Source organism: Callithrix jacchus, chromosome 20, assembly GCF_049354715.1.
Source record: "Callithrix jacchus isolate 240 chromosome 20, calJac240_pri, whole genome shotgun sequence".
NCBI lineage: Eukaryota > Metazoa > Chordata > Mammalia > Primates > Cebidae > Callithrix > Callithrix jacchus.
Genome location: NC_133521.1, coordinates 4808440 through 4826692, shown reverse-complemented (window position 1 = coordinate 4826692; position 18253 = coordinate 4808440). Strand labels below are relative to the sequence as shown.

At 35.9% G+C, this 18253-nt stretch overlaps 2 protein-coding genes across 28 annotated transcripts in view; one reads left to right on the top strand and one right to left on the bottom strand.

Annotated features, from left to right (window-relative positions):
- The window catches only part of ITFG1 (integrin alpha FG-GAP repeat containing 1), a 310341-nt gene extending 297398 nt beyond the window's left edge, over positions 1-12943 (top strand). For both annotated transcript variants that reach the window (XM_035282693.3, XM_002760922.6), the window contains 4 exons: positions 4379-4503; positions 5540-5622; positions 8375-8492; positions 11538-12943. In XM_035282693.3, the coding sequence (XP_035138584.1) occupies positions 4379-4503; positions 5540-5622; positions 8375-8492; positions 11538-11597 (386 nt within the window). In that variant the 3' untranslated portion in view covers positions 11598-12943. The remainder of the gene's footprint in view (positions 1-4378; positions 4504-5539; positions 5623-8374; positions 8493-11537) is intronic.
- Positions 1-18253, bottom strand: part of LOC118149769 (uncharacterized) — a 36893-nt gene that overhangs the window by 10953 nt on the left and 7687 nt on the right. For 5 of the 26 annotated variants that reach the window (XM_078358175.1, XM_078358191.1, XM_078358193.1 and 2 more), the window contains exons 2-4: positions 15545-15589; positions 9749-9796; positions 5432-5540 (exon numbers count right to left, since the gene is read on the bottom strand). In XM_078358175.1, the coding sequence (XP_078214301.1) occupies positions 9763-9796; positions 15545-15589 (79 nt within the window). In that variant the 3' untranslated portion in view covers positions 5432-5540; positions 9749-9762. Of the gene's footprint in view, positions 1-1619; positions 4493-5431; positions 5541-8548; positions 8773-9748; positions 9797-10670; positions 10809-13819; positions 13978-15544; positions 15590-17881; positions 17987-18253 lie in introns of those variants that run through there. The other 21 variants (XM_078358194.1, XM_078358196.1, XM_078358185.1 and 18 more) reach the window with 16 other exon arrangements.

The window sequence follows — 18253 nt, the reverse complement described above, 5'->3', positions numbered from 1 at the left end:
CAGATTAGAGGTTACTGGGGGAAAGAGGAAGGGGGAGTAATTACTTAACTGGTACAGGGTGTTGTTATAGGGTGATGAAAAGGTTTGCAAAGGAGAGAGAACTGGTAGTTGCACAACATTGTGAATACTCTAAAGGCCATTTGATTTTACATTTTTAAATGGTTAATTGTATGCTATGTGAATTTCAGCTCAGTTAGAAAATAAGAATGGATTGAAATGGATACTTTCATTGAAAGCTAATGGAAATGTAAAGTGATGCAACCTCTCTTTAGGAAACAGGTTTTCTGTATTTAAGAATAGGTGTTAAACTTCCTACTCTTTGATCCAGTATTCTGTATCTAGGAATGAAAGAAACTAATCTGGGTACAAACAAATATTGATTTGCAGAGATATTCACTAAAGCATTCTTTTTTTAATAGTCAAGGATTAGGAAAAATCCTTTATCTCCAAAAATAAGGAATTAACTTTTAAATAAGATATTATATAGGCAGGAAAATTATATTTTTGTAATGTCTGTGTAGGTATCACTTTGGAAAAATAACTTTAGAAGTATACATAATACATGTCATTTACACTGTGTTTCCTTTGGCTTTCTCTTAATGGGATTTTGGTATTTTCATCATTTTTCTCTCTGCTTATCTATTTTTAAAGAATTTTAATGATGACTAAATACTCATGAATAATACTGAGTGAAAATAATACTAAACTATGCTAAAATGTGTTTATTTGTTCATGCACATTCCTTGGAGAAAAAAGTATGTGACTAAAAGTATGCTAAAATGTAATGATAATGATTATCTCTTTATTTGAAGTTGTTGGATAATTTTACTTTATTCTTTATTACTATTCTCCTTAATAGTTTTAAGCTTTCTTATTGCATAGGCAATTTTAATAGTATAAACAGGAAAACAGAAGCTTAGTTTGATGTCTTGTGGACTAAAGAGTCAACTTTAAGTCTTTTAACATAAGGGATGGTGGAGACCAAGGTTTTATCAGTGAAGATGAAAGCTCCAGATAGCAGGCTTCAGAGAGAGTAGATTGTAAATGCTTCTTATCAGACTTAAAAAGTCTGTTCTGTCAGTCTTAAGGTCTTTGTATTGCTGTTCATGTTGGTCAGCTGTGCCTGAATTCCAATAGAAAGGAGAATATAATGAGGCATGTCTGACCCTCACTTCCCATTCATGGCCTGAACTAGTTTTTCAGGTTAACTTTTGAATGCCTGAGGGGATTGTCCATCAGTTGGTTGTGAGGCTTAGAATTTTATTTTTGGTTTGCTTCTGTTAAGTCAGTCTTTGCTAGTAGTGTAATGAAATCAGCTTGTGTTTAATTTTTATTTTTGTTTGTTTTTGAGATAGGGTCTCAATCTGTCTCCCAGGCTGGAGTGCAGTGGTGCAATCACAGCTCACTACAACCTCAACCTCCCCACGCTCAGGTGATTCTCTCACCTCAGCTCCCAAGTAACTAAGACTACAGGCAGAAGCCACCATGCCTGGCTAATTTTTGTATTTTTTGTAGAGATGGGGTTTCACCACATTGCCCAGGCTGGTCTCAAAGTCCTGTGCTCAAGCAGTCCACCTGCCTTGGCCTCCCAAAGTGTTGGAATTATAGGCGTGAGTCACTGTGCCCAGCCTGTGTTTAATTTTTAATTCAACTCTGTAAGAATAAATTTTATCTTAACAAAGATAACTAACATGATTATTTACTATGTGAGATACTCTACTTTTAAACATTATCTTTCAATCAGCACAATGCCACAAGGTGGACTAATTCTACAGCCCATGCTGTTCACAATACTATTTGCCAGCCCCCTTGAATATTAAAATATTTATATATTAATTAACTTTGTCATTTAAATGTTAAGTTTAAGCATGTAGAAAAATACCTAGGAAATACATGTTCTATAAAAGTGAATGACAGTAGGAAAAGATTGACTATTGGAATGGCAGTGTGAGGACCACATCAACTTACTCTCCCAGAGCCCCCCCTCAAAAAAAACAACAAAAAAATACTGGCCAACCATATAATATCCCCATTTCAGAACTCTGGAAATTAACCAAAGCCACAGAATAGACTGAGTATTGTCTATTCTAAGGAAAACTACTGATCCTTGATAAGACACAGATTCTGTAGCATTTTTAACTTGGAGCTATTCTCACCCTGCCTCCCTTCTCAATTGAGTAGTGCAGTAGCCCTGGAAAGCCAGCAGCTTCACAGCCAATGGATTTGACTGACCTCCTTGGAGCCACATGAAAATCTCTATCCCTATTACTATCAAAATTTTGTCTGAACTAGCAACTCCCTGGAAAATCTTCATTCTCGGTATCTTGACTATTTCATTTGACTAGGGCATTACCAAAAACAACAGTCATCTATCGGCAACATCTCAGCTATCAGAACCTGTGATTAAAGGTAGAGGAAACAAGATCCTCGTCAAAACAGAAGAGGAATTCTTAGAAAACTGGAAAACATAGGCAGCTTTGAAAAGCTACAACATATTCTGGGGATCTAGAAGACTTTGCAAATTCCTAGAAAGGAAAACACCTCTTCAAATACTCAGCTCCCTTCTGCTTCACCATGTAGCCCTACGTAAGCAGGAAATGAAAACTAAGGCTGTCCTTTAAACTATCTGAACTTTGAAAACATGCCTTCACACACAAACCACTTTGACAAAGAGTGGAAGATGTACAGGCAAGATATTTAGGGAAATCTCACAACAAATCACTGGCTGACCACTAAATAATACTGACCCAAGTAGGCCAAGTAGGAAGCCAGATATAGAATAAAAACTTTAAAAATAAAAATTAAAAAGAACTTGGGGGCAACCACTTCAGGAAATAGAGAATCCACAGAATTCACTAAATGAAAAAAAAAAAGCTACTAAACAAATAAACAGTAATAAAAACAACAAACCCTTGGGTGGGGTTACGTGATACCACAGTTGTCACTATTATCTTAAAGGTCCAGTTTTCAACAAAAATTATAAGACCTACAAAGAAACAGGAAAGTATGCTAATATATATTTCTTAAAAAAAAAAAAAGGCAACAGAAAATGTGCCTCAAAGGCCAGATGCATTACTTAATTGTTACGAGTGAGAGAGAGAGAGAGAGAGAGAGTGTGTGTGTATGTGTGTGTGTGTGTGTGTCCACGTGTGTGTAGTTGAGCTTCTTTCATGTGCTTATTCATCATTTTCATGATTAACAACTGTTAGTAATTTGGGAAATGCAAGTAAAAACCACATGAGATACCACTTCACAACCAGGAGAATGGCTGTAATAAAAAAGACACAATAAAAAGTGTTATTGAGGATGTGGAAAAATTTGAACCATCATCCATTGCTGGTACATAAAATGGTGCAGGTACTTTGGAAACAGTTCGGTAGTTCCTAATGATGTTAAACACTCTTAACTACATGATCAAGGAAAAGGAAAACAAGAGTAAATACAAAAATGAACCCTGTGTATGAATGTTCACACCATTATTCATAATAATCAAAAATGGAAATGACTGAAACGTCCATCAATTAATGAAATTAATGAAACTAAATTTATATAACAACAGTAATATTTGGCAAATAACAGTAATAAAGTATGGAAACATGCTAACATATAGATGAACCTTGAAAACATGCTAAGTGAAAGAAACCAGTCACCAAAGACCATATTGTAGGATTCCATTTATATGAAACCTTCAGAATAGGCAAATCTGTAGAGGCAGAAAGCAGATTAGTGATTACATACAGCTGGAAGTGTGTGGGTTGGAAACAGACGTGACTGCTAATACGTATAGAGTTTCTCAAGTGATAAAAATGTTCTAAGATTAGATTGTGGTGATGTCTGAACAATTCTTTGAATATACTCAAAACCACTTAACTGTACACTTTAAATGGGTGATGTGTATGGTATGCGAATTATATCTCAGTAAAGCTGTTTTCTTTAAAAAGTGAATCACTGGCCGAGCACAGTGGCTTATGCCAATAATCCCAGCATTTTGAGAGGCCGAGGGAGGGGGATCACTTGATCCCAGGAGTTTGAGGCCAGGCAACATAGTGAAACCCCATCTCTACAAATATTTAAAAATTAGCTCAGCTTGGTAGTGCACGCCTGTGGTCTCAGCTACTTGGGAGGCTGGGAGGAGGATAGCTTGGGCTTGAGAGGTCAAGATTCAGTGAGCTGTGATCGTACTACTGCACTGCAGCCTAGGTGACAGAGTGAGACCATGAAAGTGAATCATTAATATTAATGAACTGTATGTTTCACATCACGTCTTTAAACATGATACATTCTAATACCTATATTTTTAACATTTTATCAATTTAATATTTGATGGGAACAGTGTTTCCAGATATATTTTTAATGTTTTTTAATTGAATAATTCTAGCTGGCCAACTCAGCCAATCCGCACATTTAGCTCTCCAACTACCATACAACGTGCTTGGTTTAGGGCGGAGCGCAAATTTTCTTGACCATCTCTATGTTGGTATTCCCCGTCCATCTGGAGAAAAAGTAAGTAAAAATTCATTTTGTTTACAGTTAATCTGTGTCTTAATATTCACTATTTAAATATTTAAATTAATTTGAGCCTAACTGAATTTGAATTCAAATAAATAAAATATTTTTATTCCTTTCAGTGAATAAGAAAAATGTATTGGTAATGACCTAAGCTTATCTTACATAGAGCGCATCATGATTTGCAGATACCATGTAGTTTTTCCCTCTCCTCTCCCATAAACCTCACCTATCCCTCCATCCCGCTTTTTCTTCCTAACATTTTTCACCACTTAACATGTACATAAAACATTTTACTAACATAAATACTATTATTATACATATGTATATGTATTATATATAATATGTATAATTGTATTATTTTACTTGCTTTATTGTCAGTCTCCCCTTAACTTGAATTTTAGCTCCAAGCAGCATTTGTATATAACCCTTTCAACACTGCCTGCTACATAAGTGTCTAATAAATATTTGTTAAATGAATGAATTGATAAAACACAAATATAATCTTTCCTGCCGGGTACAGTGATTCTTGTCTGTAACCTCAGCACTTTGGAAGGCCGAGGCAGGTGGATCACCTGAGCTCAGGAGTTCACGACCAGCTGGGCAACACGGTGAAACCCCATCTCTGCTAAAATACAAAACATTAGCTGGGCATGGTGGCGTGCACCTGTAGTCCCAGCTACTCTGGAGGCTGAGGCAGGAGAATTGCTTGAACACAGGAGGTGTAGGATGCAGTGAGCTGAGATCACACCACTGCCTTCCAGCCTGGGTGACAGAGCGAGACTCCATCTCAAATACATACATACATACATATATATATATATATATGTAAAATCTTTCCCTGAAAAGATGAGAAAGTTTTCCAACAGATGATACAAAAGCCTTATTTTTGGCTTAATATTGGTAAACATAACTTAATACATACCTTTGAATCTCTCAAAGTAGTTGAGATTTTTCCTTATTTATTTAGAATAATAATTGTGTTTTTTAAATGTACTGAATGTTAAATCTTCTTAAATTCTTCTTCTTCCAGTCTATACGAAAACAAGAATGGACTGCAATCATTCCAAATTCCCAGCTAATTGTCATTCCATACCCTCACAATGTCCCTCGAAGGTAATGCCCTTGCTTGAACTGATTTGGTAAAGACACTGCTAACTCTGAATTATAGATATAGTGATGTCTTTTAAACTCTCTCATATTTCTGCTGTGTTCCCATGAGTACCCATCTCTTAATTTGCTTATGGCAAACTTTAAATGACTAAACATACTTACATAAAAGGTCCCAGATATTTTTCATGAAGAACAAATTCAATCGTATTAGAAAAACATCAGGTTTTCTCATTAGGGATTTATACATATTCCACTTAAACTGCTCTTCAGTTTACTAGTTATAAATTCAAATTTTCAGGATACTAAATCTTTGTATAAAGCACTGATCTTTTAAATAAATTATTTGAGAAGTAGTATATATCCCAGCGGTTGGGCACAAATTTTGGAGTTAAATAGATGTAGGCTAGAAAAATTCAGCTCCATTGCTGACTGACTGCAAGACTAGGAGCCAGTCCTTTGTCCTCTCCAAGACTCAGTTTCTGCATCTGAAGGTGAAATATACTTAACACAGTGCTAGTTAAGTGAACAGTAGGTATTTTTATCCTTATTAACAGGATACATTCATTTCATAATACAGCATTTAACTCGAAATCCTTAATTTATCTTTGTTCATTTTTATTTAAATTCCTAGATTGATTCTATTCTTTTTAAGTTAGGTAATAAAAGCATTCCCTAACATTTAAATTTCATAGAGAAAAATATGCTAGACAATATCAATAAGGGAAAATAACCAAAAAGAAATGGTGAATTTATCTATGAATATGTAATCAGTGGGGTCCCCTGCTTGTTACATTCCCTCTGAAAATACGGGCTTCATAATTCTTTATTAAATGTTTCAATCGACTATATTGAGTGCCAAAACCAGCTGTGCCACTTCATGAGCTGACTCTGTGCATCTCTATTCAGTGAAGTCACACTAAAATCAGTTACGGTGGGAGAATCCACTCCATGAAAATTGGCAGGTACCATTATCAGGGCTTCCCCCACCCCTGTCTACCTCAGAGCCAGTTTACCAGCACAACTGAGCAGATGCATTTTATGACAGATTAATGGGCTTTAGAACCAAACTGCTTAAGAAAATAAACTTTATTACAGCCTTATGCTTGGAATAAGATGACATCATTGAAACAGTTATAGTCCTGGTTCAGATTTTTTTTAATGAGCCTGTATTGTATGCTTGTGTTAGTTTTCTATAGATGAAATTTACAGTAAAACTAGAAAATCTGGACCATGAGTAAGAAACTATATAAAGTAAGATACTTCTATACAGTTCAGTATCATGACTTTATTTCACTGCCATGGACATAGAACTGTCCCTTAAGATGGAGTGGTAAGCTAAAAAACAACAACAAACAAAAGAAGCAACAGCAAAATGTAGAAGAGTATGTATAACGAGCAGCCATTGTGATTAAAAAATAAGATATCTAAACATACATGTTCATGTATGTATAAATTATCTCTGAAAGAATATGCAAGAAACTGGTGAGACTGCCTCTGAGCAGAAAACTGAGGGTTGGCTTTTGTCTTTTTTTTTTTAACCAAAATACTTATATTCCTGATTTGTTAAAAATCTATTTTAAAAGTAGAACTACCAAAAACATCTCATAAAAGAACTGTTTTCTTAAGTATGAGTACAACACTAAGAGTAGCTTTCAACTAATTAACAGTATTTGTTTTCTTAAGGTTACTTACTCTTCTGAATTTCCAGATAATTATACCATAGCTTTTTCCCGTAATCTCAACATTTTTTCATGTTTCTCTTACTCTTTCCAAAGAAAAGTTCTTTTCAAATTTATGTACATAATAAAAACCAAATTGATTTTAGTTTGAGGTGTATTTTGAGGTTTATTGACTAGAGGCTAACTTATGGATCAATAAATTTTAATTATCCTAGAATAAGTCAATAGCTACTTGCTATTTACCAGAACATTCTTACCTTTATTAAACTTTTAAAATAAAAATATATCCATTACCTATTTATAGGGAGAACAAAAAGTTATGTGTATATAACAACCTGCAATGTTGGTGATACAGTCATTAGTTTTAGGCTTTTCAGGGTGTGTAAATGCTATATTATATGGACTGTTTTAGAAGGAAGAAGCTAGTTCTAATTTTTAAACACCTCTAGTCTGTATATTGTCATTAACAGTGAGGGACTAAAGGTGATTTTGTAAATGATTTTCTAAGTGACTCAACCTAAAAAGTCATTGTAGTAAACCCTCCAAGATGATACAAAAACTATAGAAGTTTTGCACAAGCCATCAACATGCAAAATATTTTGTTTTTATTGGTCATATATTTATGACACAGGTCATGCATGATAATAAAATAATAAAATAAGATGATACAGAAGGCTTCTAGGCTCATGTGACTACTTCATTTTAGAGTTCAAGATTTCAAATTAAGCAGGTGGATCAAGATACAAAAAAGATGTCTATGATTGTTCAAAGTACCCTTAGATGTGTTTACCTAAGAATAATTCATAGGAATCAAACTTAGAAATGAAAAATATCGAAATATCTCATCACAAATTCTACTTCAATTGTCTAAGTAAAATATAAACCGCAGCATTATCAATATTCTCAGCACTATCTGATTTTAATTGCTTTTGTTTTATTTATAATGAATAAACAGATGAATGGTTTAATGAATAAATTGTTTCATTAATTAATAAGCTATTTTGCTTTGGGGTCTCAATATAACTGTTATTTTTAAGTAAAATTTGTAATTTAATCTGTTCTGTTTTTATCTACAGTTGGAGTGCCAAACTGTATCTTACACCAAGTAACATTGTTCTGCTTACTGCTATAGCTCTCATCGGTGTGTGTGTTTTCATCTTAGCAATAATTGGCATTTTACATTGGCAGGAAAAGGTTTGTTCATTTAAATGAAACATTAACTTTGGTTAATTTATTCTAGTAATACTTACATTGCTCTTTAAAAACACTATATTTTTTTTAAACTTTTTTCATATGATTAGAATTTCCTCATTTTTCAAGTTCTTTTCAAAGCATCATTTTATTGATGATAATTTCTTTTATCCTTGGAAGTTATTAATATCTCCTATCAATTCATAAAAGTTTGATGCTGTACAATAGTAATAAAGTGATCACCCAGAAATCAAAAGGCATTTAGAAACAATTTCATAATGACCTGAAAAATAATAACAATTTTTTAAATGAATTTGTGTTCTGAACCTACTGATAAAGGCATGGACATTCTTTGGCTAGGCTTAACAGTTATCTCTTTTGAAGAAATTAAGAGTACAAACAGGTTAGATTATTTTCTTGCAGTTTAGGCAAAAGATAACAACTAAAGTGATAAACAGCCAGGAGCGGTGGTCATGCCTGTAACCCCAGCACTTTGGGAGGCCGAGGTGGGCAGATTGCTAGAACTCAGCAGTTCAAGACCAGGCTGGGGAACATGAACCTCGTCTCTACAAAATATACAAAAATTAGCCAGGTGCCATGACACAAGCCTGTAATCCCAGCTACTCAGGAGGCTGAGGTGGGAGAATCACCTGAGCCCAGAAAGTTGAGGCAGCAGTGAGCTGTGATTGCACCACTTCACTCTAGCCTGGGAAAAAGGAGTGAGACCCTGTCTCAAAAAAAACAAAAGGCCACAAACATATTTTTCATCTATTAAGTATTCTTTGCATTAAACCGATTTCTGTTCTTTAATATAATACTCTAAATAATAATGGAAAAGAAAACTCCCAAATACGTAAAAGATTTTTATGCAATGTTTATGTGAAAAAAAAAGAAGCTATCACTATAAATTTATTAGCAGTTTAGATATAATTGAAAAGCTAATTTCTATTTGTATATGGGTTCCAATTAATGCCCTCTGAAAAGCGCTTCTTTGTGGCACAAAAGAAAGGTGTTTTTTTTTTCCACCTACACTCTGGATCATCATGCCATCATAATCATTTTTTTGCTAACTAAACTTACTGTCTTTGTTCTTTTAACATATGAAAAATAGAACATATTAGTTGTTCTATAAATGTTCATACATTTGTCGCTTTAAAAAAATCATTCCTTTATATATCAAAAACAATAACATGAAATTACATATTCAGTTAACTTGAAGATTGCAACTTAAGAGTAAGATCAAAGACAACCATACATACTTTGTCCAGAAGTATCAGAATATCATCTGAAAGATTCCATAGCTTGACCTAGGAAGCAAAGGAAATTAATTTCATTAATTCCTCAGTAGATCTGATTACAGCATAAACATTGTGGGCTTATAACAATAATTATGTAGTGGCCCAAAATTAAAGTTTTAAGCATAAGTATATATTTGACCATGTATATACTGTGTCTCCTGGAGCAGTGTGGTATCTCAAAGAGGTAGAACCTCTTAAACCGATTTTTTACCCAAGCCGTCTGGTTCCTTCTACCATTTTCTCAATGCAAGCTTTCCACAATGTCTGCCCTGGCCCTCTTCTTTCAACACTTTCCCTGCCAATCTTATTTAAAATCATGGCTTTGGATATCCCCAGCTCTCATCTCTAAAGGTCCTTTCCCATTTCCAACTGTCACCATGATAGCTCAACCTAGATGACACAAATACCTCAAAACCAGCATTCTAAAGCTTCATCTGTCTTACTTACCTATAAGATTTCATCATTTGCCTATGGACTCTGCCTCCGTAAGAAGTTTTTCAGTTGACTCCACTTCTACATTACTACCACACTGCTTCAGCCTCGCCCCTTCTTACGTCCTACTTGGCTTCTCTCCTTCTGTTCTCTCCCCTTTCCATTCCATTTAGCACACTGCTGCCAGACAACTCATCATTCGGTTTAGCCTTCATCATGTCACTCCCCTGCTCAAAAAGCTCTGGTGACTTTTATGTATAAAATCCTTGGCCTGGCCAGCATTATGACTTACATGTGACTCCACAGTCTTATTTTTTTACCAGTTCCTTTCACATATCCGTGCTCCTTCCAGCCCTCTCATGATTGCAGATGTTGTACCGCCAGCTTGGACTGAATGTTGCTCACACCATTTCAGTGCTTTCAAATGCTTTCCATGTCTTTTCAAAGCTTTCCCTTTCCTCACCAAAATCTAGAAGTAGTCTCTTAGACTTGGTAACATTTTTCACTTTTTATCTTGAACTACAGTTATACAGTATGTTTTGCATTTGTCTTTTTGGAGGACAAGATTCAAAACTGAGGTTCTTTTAATCTGAAAATACCAAACACAGTATTGGTATTGGGAGTATTGGGAGCAAAAGGCCAATGAATAACTGCTAAATTAACAAGTTAACTAGATTTGTTTTTTGTTTTGTTTTGTTTGAGATGGAGTCTTACTCTGTCACCCAGGCTGAAGTGCAGTGGCGCAGTCTTGGCTCACTGCAAATTCTACCTTCTGTGTTCAAGCAATTCTCCGGCCTCAGCCTCCCGAGTAGCTGAGATTACAGGTGCTCATCACCTCTAGCTAATTTTTAAATTTTTTTGGTAGAGTCAGGGTTTTACCATGTTTGCCAGGCTGGTCTCGAACTCCTCACCTCAAGTGATCCACACTCCCTGGCCTCCCAAAGTGCTGTGATTACAGGCGTGAGCCACCACCACACCCACCCACTAGATTTGTTTATTAACATCAGTGTTAAGAATGAGAGAAAAATGCAATCATTGATTTATCCTTATAGAATCTAGTGCTTATTCATATTTTCAAATAGATAATAAATAAGAAGCTAAGTATTTCTTGTTGGTTTTTTGTTCAATTAGATCATTAATTATAAAACAGCTACTATAACCTACAGTAATACTTCCTAGGATTATTGCATTAGGAAATCATATCTATTATCTACTAATTGCTGGAGACCCCTAAAAATGAATAACTGTGTATTTCAGAAATTAGTCTTTTCATAACATTCTGCTACCATTTATAAACGAATCTAAAATTCTTTTTCAGAAAGCCGATGATAGAGAAAAACGACAAGAAGCCCATCGGTTTCATTTTGATGCCATGTGACTTGCCTTTAATATTACATAATGGAATGGCTGTTCACTTGATTAGTTGAAATACAAATTCTGGCTTAAAAAAGAAAATAGGGGAGATTAAATATTATTTATAAATGATGTAGCCCTTGGTAATTATTGGAAAGTATTCAAATAAATATGGTTGAATATGTCACAAGGTCTTTTTTTTTTTAAGCACTTTGTATATAAATCTGGGTTCTTTATGCCATAGTGCTGTACATTTTTGTTCCTTTGTGGAATGTGTTGCATGTATTCCAGTGTTTGTGATTTATAATCTTATTAGAGTCATGATGATGGAAAAAGACATGTAAATAAAAATATTTAAATGAGCAGGAATTTTTGTGTCCACTTGGCTTGGTCTTGCTTCTTATTCTAACGATGTATTTGGTGAATACACTTTTGTGAATATATCACAGAGTTATTATGCATTTAGCTTCATCGCAGCAGGTCAGGGGTCTCTCACTGATGGCATACAATATAGGGATCGGGTACTCTGACTTCTTATCACAGTAAGACAGACTTGCCTTAAACTCCTAATTCCTCCACTTTCAAAGTCATTGCTTGAACTTGGCTTTTGTTTAACTTCTCTAAGCCTCAGTTTTCTTGTTTATTCAGTAGGACTAATAAAACTTGAGTTATTGTAAACATTAAATGGGATGATATATAGCTTGGTGCCTAGCACAGAGTAAGTGCACAATACATGGTAGTTGTCATTATTACTATTTTAGATGATGTTATTAGACTTATACATCTAATTATAGAAATATACAAACTTGATAGAATTTTATTTTCAGGCATGAGGAAATAATAGTCTTTGGAAAAATCAAATTCTTGGTGATTGACATCTTCTATAAAGATTTACTTGCTCATATTAACTAAAAATTATAGTACTCTCCAAGAATTAATGTGCCCTAAAAATTTTCCTCTGAAAACTGATTCTTATCATGTGATAATGAAGAACATTTGATTTCTTGAAAGGAAACCGCTGTAGGCAGCATCTGGGAATGCAAATCTTCAATCACATTTCTATTCTCAAAGGCTTGGAGAAGTCTATAATTTCCTATCAGACTTCAATGCACATTTTATATTGTGAACTTCACATTGCCAAAAAGTTACTTTAAAAAGAGTTAAAGACTGAGAAAAAAAGTTTACCAATGCTAACAATTTTCTAATATGCAAATGGACATGTGATGACTATAAAACACAAAATTTCTCTGAAAACAATTTTGTTCTTCATGTGATTTTTTTTCTTTACATGTCACTGAGAATGGCATGTTTTTACTTTGTATCTAAGCATGTTAACATGTCTTCTTAATAAATATTCCTTATTGAAACAAAGTATTTTGGTGAGTTTTTAAATAATTATTCTGGAGCATGAAGAAACCTTAGAGCTTATGAAAGCATTTATCTTCACTGGGAGACTGGGGTAAGGTGACTTGCCCACTGCCTCTCTATGGGTCAGGGGCAAGAAGGGAGTCTCCTGACTGTAATATTCAGTTAAATTCACTAGTTATCAACCCACAGCACTGGGCCAGGTACCACACTTTCCCAAAGACAAGTGGGCTCATTATCTATGGATAGCCTGAGTCTTTTTTTTTGAGACGAAGTTTCTCGGTCGTTACCCAGGCTGGAGTTCAATGGCGCCATCCTGGCTCACCGCAACCTCCGCCTCCTGGGTTCAGGCAATTCTCCTGCCTCAGCCTCCTGAGTAGCTGGGATTACAGGCACACGCCACCATGCCCAGCTCATTTTTTGTATTTTTAGTAGAGACGGGGTTTCACCATGTTGACCAGGATGGTCTCGATCTCTTGACCTCGTGATCCACCCACCTCGGTCTCCCAAAGTGCTGGGATTACAGGCTTGAGCCTCCGTGCCCAGCAACCTGAGTCTTAAAACTCATGTGGAGTCAGTGTTTACAAGACAAATAAAATGTTAATGACAAAACTATAATCAGTGACATTAATACTGCTTCTGTATTTCCAAATGCAACTTTAATATGAAGGGACAGCAGATAAAGACTATGTCACACATTTGGAATCACTAATAAAGACCTTTGTTTTCATTTTGAATATTGCAGTGGAAAGAGAACAAGGCTTTGAGGTCAGACCAATCTGGGTTCACAGCCCAACTCCCTGATTTCATGACTTTGAATCAGCCACTTCTTTGAACTTTGGTTTCTTCATCTGTTAAACAAAGATACTGAGTGATACCTACCTTCAAGGACTGCTGTGAGTCTGAAATGGCAGTTTGTACATAGAAGGTACTTGATAAGTACTGGCTTTTTTCTTCCTTCCCATCCCATTACAGTGACTAACATTTTCTGACATATTTTTCCCACTGACTATACATTTGTGTCATCCATCTTTGGGGAGCTAGGAGGAGTAATTAAGAATTAATAATCATTTTGAAGATGTTGTAAATATGTTGTTAATACACCATTTATTTGAACTAGCCCTTTACATTGCCCCATCCTTGCAAGTAGCTAGAATACCTCATAAAAAGAAACAAAAACTTAAAATGTGTCCAGCAGACTTCAGTGATATACCTAGGACTGATCTAGGATACTTAAGGGCTTAGTCCTCAGGATAAAGGTGAATTAAAGGAAATCAGCCCTTGTGATTACCTGCACCTGACCAGTTATTTTAAAAGGCTAATAAAATAGGTAACAGATTAGGTAGTGCTTTTGATCCACAGCTGTATAAGGGAAAGGAAGGAAACAATCTTAGGCAGAGAAATTGAATTGTGATGTGTTCTCAATGGAGTGCCACCTACAACCCTCCATCGAGTTCTGAGATAAGAAGACCTTTCCTGTCTCCTAACCTGTCCAAAGTTAGAATATGAAGGCTGAGTACCCTTTTCATTTTTGATACTGGTTATTTGTACCTGTTTTCCTTTTCTTGTTAGAGGCCTTTGGGGCAGCCAACTGATGAATGTGGGAATGTAAAGGCCCAGCCTTCGTATTCTAACTTGGGACAGGTTAGGAGATAGGAAAGGTCGTCGTATCTCAGAACTTGATGGAGGGTTGTATGTGGCACTCAATTGAGAACACATCACAGTTCAGTTTATCTGCCTAATCTCAAGAAAAAAAAAATGAAAAGGGTATAACTACAGATAATCTATTTATTTAAAGTAGGAAGACTCTGAGAATAATTTTATACCAATATATTTGAAAGTTTATACAAAATGAACCAATTCATAGGAAAATATCACCAGAATATAACCAGAAACAAAACTCTAAATACTTCTGGTAGATACTGTGGTACGTCCAGATCTGGCATCAAGAATAAAGGACTTCTTATCCTAACTTCTGTGAATGTCATCATGTTCATCTGCCAGCCTCATCTAGAGAGCAGACTCACCCAAGAACAGTCCCCGCTTCTTGACATTTAAAAAAGAAAAAAAGGCCAGGCGTGATGGCTCACGCCTATAATCCCAGCACTTTGGGAGGCCGAGGCGGGTGGATTACGAGGTCAAGAGATCGAGACCATCCTGGTCAACAAGGTGAAACCCCGTCTCTACTAAAAATATAAAAATTAGCTGGGCATGGTGGTGCGTGCCTGTAGTCCCAGCTACTGGGGAGGCTGAGGCAGAATTGCTTGAACCCAGGAGGCAGAGGTTGCAGTGAGCCGAGATCGTGCCATTGCACTCCAGTCTGGGTAACAAGAGTGAAACTCTGTCTCAAAAAAATAATAAATAAATAAACTCCTAAATGTTCATAAGCTAAAAAGTAAAAACTGACAGACCTGTAAGGAGAAATAGACAAAATCACGATTTAAGTGGGAGACAAGACTCTTCTCCAGTAACTGAAGGAAAAAGTAGGCAGGAAATCAGAAAGCTTAGAGCTAACCTGAAAAGCACTCAATCTAACCTAGTGGATATTTACATAACTCTAACCAACAGCAGCAAACTAGTCTTTTTCAGTGCACATGGAACACTTACCAAGATAGACCATATTCTTGGGCCATAAAACAAGTCTCACCAAATCTAAAAGAATAGAAATCATACAAAGTAGATTATGAAACTATAATAGATTAGAACTGGAGAGATACATGGAAAATAGCCATATATTTTGAAATTAACACATTTTTAAATGACTATAGGGTCAAAGAAGAAGTCTCAAAGGAAATTTTAAAATATTTTGAGCCAAACAAAAAATACAACATACCAAAATTTGTAATAGGCAGTGCTGAGAGGGGGGGATTTATAATATTAAATGCATATATTAACAAACAAGAAGGGGGATGAAAGAAAGCAAGGAAGAACTGATACTCCCCAAAGTGATCTGTAGATATCACACCATCCCTATCAAAATCCCAACAGTATTTTGGGGTGGACATGGACAAGATTTTGTGCAACTTATATGAAAGAGAAAAGAAAGTAGGATAGTTTAAAACAATTTTGAAAAAGAAGACAAAGTTGAAGAAATCAAGCTGAGTGACTTGGAAACTTATTATAAAGCTAAAGTAATAAAGATAGTATGGTATTGGCAAAGAGAGACACAGACCAATGGAATAAAATAGAGTCCAGGAATAAACCCACACAAATATAGACATCTGATGTTTGACAAATATGTAAAAGTTACTGAGTGGAAGACAGTCTTTTCAACAAATACTGTCAGAACAATTGATTGTATTTGCCATAAATACTAAGGGGAAAAAAAAGAACCTTGATCTAAACCTCACACCTTATACAAAAATTAACTTAAAATGGGTCATAAATTTAAAATGTAAAATGATAAAAGAACATAGAGAATATCCTCATGAGCTAATTAAGCAGAGTTCTTAGAAATGACACCAAAGTTATGATCCTTTCAGAAAACTAATAAATGTGACTTCATCTAAATTAAAAATGTTTGCCTTAACAAAGACACTTCCAAGAGAATGGACAAGGTATATACACAAAGAAAAAAAAATTTTTTTTTTGAGATGGAGTCTCACTCTGTCACTCAGGCTGGAGTGCAGCGGTGTGATCTCAGCTCACTGCAGCCTCTGCCTCCCAGGTTCAAGCAATTCTGTCTCAGCCTCCCAAGTAGCTGGGACTACAGGCATGCACCACCATGACCAGCTAATTTTCGTATTTTTAGTAGAGATGGGGTTTCACCATGCTGGTCAGGCTGGTCTCAAACTGTTGACCTTAAGTGATCCATATGCCTCAGCCTCCCAAAGTGCTGGGAATAATAGGTATGAGCCACCACGCCCAACCAAGAAAATATTTTCAAATCACATACCCAACAACAGACTTGGATCCTTAGCTCTCAAAACTCAACAATATAACAACTCAGACAAGATGACACCTAAGGAAGCTCCTGACTCCCAAAGCTGAAACCAAAGCAAAAGCTTTGAAGGCCAAGAAGGCAGTGCTGGAAAGCATCTAGAGCCACATACAAAAAGGAATATCTACACTTTACCAACCTTCCAGCATCCCAAGACACTACAGCTCTAGAGACAGCCCAGATATCCTCAGAAGAGTGCCCCCAGGAGAAACAAACTTGAACACTCTGCCTGATTCCCCCTGACCATTGAGTCTGCCATGAAGAAAACAAGAAAACAACACAACAACACACTTTAGGTCATTGTGGATGCCAAAGCCAACAAGCACCAGAGCAAACAGCATGTGGAGAAGCTCTGAGACACTGATGTGGCCTGATCAATCAGGCCCAATGGAGAGAAGGTGTATGTTTAACTGGCTCCTGCTTACGATGCGTTGGATGTTACAAACAAGATTGGAGTCATCTAAACTGAGTCCAGCTGGCTAAGTCTAAATAAACATCTTTTTACCATTAAAAATAAAAAACAATTTGAGTGGGCAATAACTTGAAGATACTTCACTAAAGAGGATATATCAGAAGCAAACAAGCACATGAAAAAATGTTCAAAAGGATGAGCCATTAGGGAAATGAATACTAAAACTATGAAGAAATACCACTACACATCTATCATAAAGAATGCTTTCATGGATAAAACAAAGAATACTGACAATTCAAAGTGCTGATAAAGATGAGGAACAACTAGAATTTACATACATTGCTGGTGGGAATGCAAAATGGGAAAGCCACTCTAGGGAACTGTTTGGCACTTTCTAAAATCAACTGCATTTTTATACGCCAGTATGATCAGTTAGAAAACGGGATTTAAAACAGGTAACATAACAGCATGAAAAAAGTCAAGTACCTAGTAATCAATACAACACAAGATGCACCACACATCTCTGTCTGGTAAATTATAAAACTTTTCTGAGAAACACTAAGAAAATTTTTCAATAAATGCACATATGTACCATGTTAATGGACAGGTAGACTCAAAACTGCAAAGATGTCAAAGCCCTCCCAACTCCACTCATGCCGATGGGGTATTGTGTTGCTGAGCTTGCTCTATGCCGTTTCTAAAATGTATACAGAAATATAAAAGACTAAGAATAGCCAAGACAATGTTGAAAAAGAACAAGGACTTGCTCTACCAGATAACAAAACAATAAAAAGAAGTTAGGGTGATTAGGCTGGGCATGGTGGCTCACATCTGTAATCCCAGAACTTCAGGAGGCTGAGGCAGGTGGATCACCTGAGGTCAGAAGATGGAGACCAACCTGGTCAACATGGTGAAGCCCTGACTCTACTAATATAAAACTTAGCTGGCTGTCATGGCACATGCC